This window comes from Perkinsus marinus (genome assembly GCF_000006405.1).
Source record: "Perkinsus marinus ATCC 50983 genomic scaffold scf_1104296939908, whole genome shotgun sequence".
In the NCBI taxonomy this organism is placed as follows: Eukaryota; Perkinsozoa; order Perkinsida; family Perkinsidae; genus Perkinsus; species Perkinsus marinus.
In genome coordinates this window covers 1-1,406 of record NW_003213007.1, presented here as the reverse complement: position 1 = coordinate 1,406, position 1,406 = coordinate 1, and the positions used below count along the sequence as shown (strand labels likewise).

At 47.0% G+C, this 1,406-nt stretch overlaps 1 protein-coding gene across 1 annotated transcript; it reads left to right on the top strand.

Moving 5' to 3' along the window:
• Positions 1 to 371: 371 nt before the first annotated feature.
• Positions 372 to 1,017, top strand: Pmar_PMAR027009 (conserved hypothetical protein; the record flags this gene model as incomplete). The annotated part of the gene is made up of 4 exons (XM_002782220.1): positions 372 to 412; positions 454 to 579; positions 656 to 795; positions 978 to 1,017. Coding segments are annotated over 4 exons (347 nt in total), but the record flags the coding sequence as incomplete, so codon positions are not given.
• Positions 1,018 to 1,406: the final 389 nt, after the last annotated feature.

The following is a 1,406-nucleotide window of genomic DNA, read 5'->3' as shown; positions in this document are numbered from 1 at the left end:
ATCAACTTGAGCTTAGCAGCGCAGTGTTATACAGACACCCTTGTCACAGTTCCTATGTCAATTCGACCAAAAAGTTCACGGTTTTGACTCCGAGTCGAGCAATGAGGAGACGGAAGGTCAAGAAGGCGTGGTATGATCATTCAGCTATACCTGTTGTTAGTCTTCTCAGGTGGAACCTTCTCATATTCGTGGTTTTTCCGCTGATGTTGCATCCTGTGCTCGATACATAGATGTTAATCACTATATGGAGAAACCTCTGGGACGATGGACTATTGCAGAGGTCAAACGGTACTCTTACTCGCCGACCTTGATGCCTTACATTCGAACATGGCCCACTCTCAGAGTGCTTACCCAGTTGTACTCAACTTCAGTGCAGGCTGATGACATTGATGGCCCTCATAATGCTTGGATAGTAGGAGTCACCCGCAAATCGTTTGAAATCGTATAGTGCAGATGAAGCCCGGTGGAAAATCGAGAGGGAGAGGCATTCAAATGATGAGATGCCTCCAGGAAATACTCAATAAATGTGGGTATAGTGATGATAGCCATGGGGCAGCAACACGAGATACGGAGCAGTGGGTGAGAGTTGTCCTCTCGCAGAAGAACCACCTCGCGAGTGGCTATTATTTTTAACGGTATTAGTAGTTTTCTCCAGATTGTTCAGAAGTACATTGAACGACCGCTACTCATCAGAGGTTATAAATTCGACATCAGAGTGTGGGTATTGGTCACTGATTGGAATCCTTTGTCCGTGTGGATATGGCAGAGACCGTACATACGCTTTGCAAGCGAAAAGTAAGTGTGAGCTTACACCTTGTGAGGAAGGAGAGTTCAGATACGATATGACTCTCCAATCGGATGATAAATTCGTGCATATGGTGAACAACAGTATAGTGAAGGACCACCCAGAGTTTCATCGATCCAGAGATGAAATTCATGGCTCGGATGGCTTCATGTGGTTTCTACATGACTTTCAGCAACACCTTCATACTACCTACTGTGAGGACCGTCGGTTAGTTGGCTATTGTGAATGCTTGCTTGCCAGGCCCGAACCAGGTTCATTCAACGCCCTGGCTCGCAAGCACCTGTCTGGAGCATAGTCAAGAGAAGGATGGTCTTGTAACAGGTGAGGGCGCATTCTTTCATGAAACTCATCAGAGGCGCGTAGATGTTACGTGCGGTGGCGGTACTAACCCGAGCTTAGCGGAGCCGTGTAGAGACATATGGTCGGATCTTCTGCAGCCGCACGTCCTTTGTCTAGCATGAGAATCCGGACTTCTCGCTCAATTATGTCTCCCGAATTTAGATGGAAGAAATCATCATCTCTTCGTTGTGGTGCGTATTCGACAACATTGAGCAGCGTAAAGGAAGCTGTGAGCTCTTCGGCTATGACTTCATGGTATCCG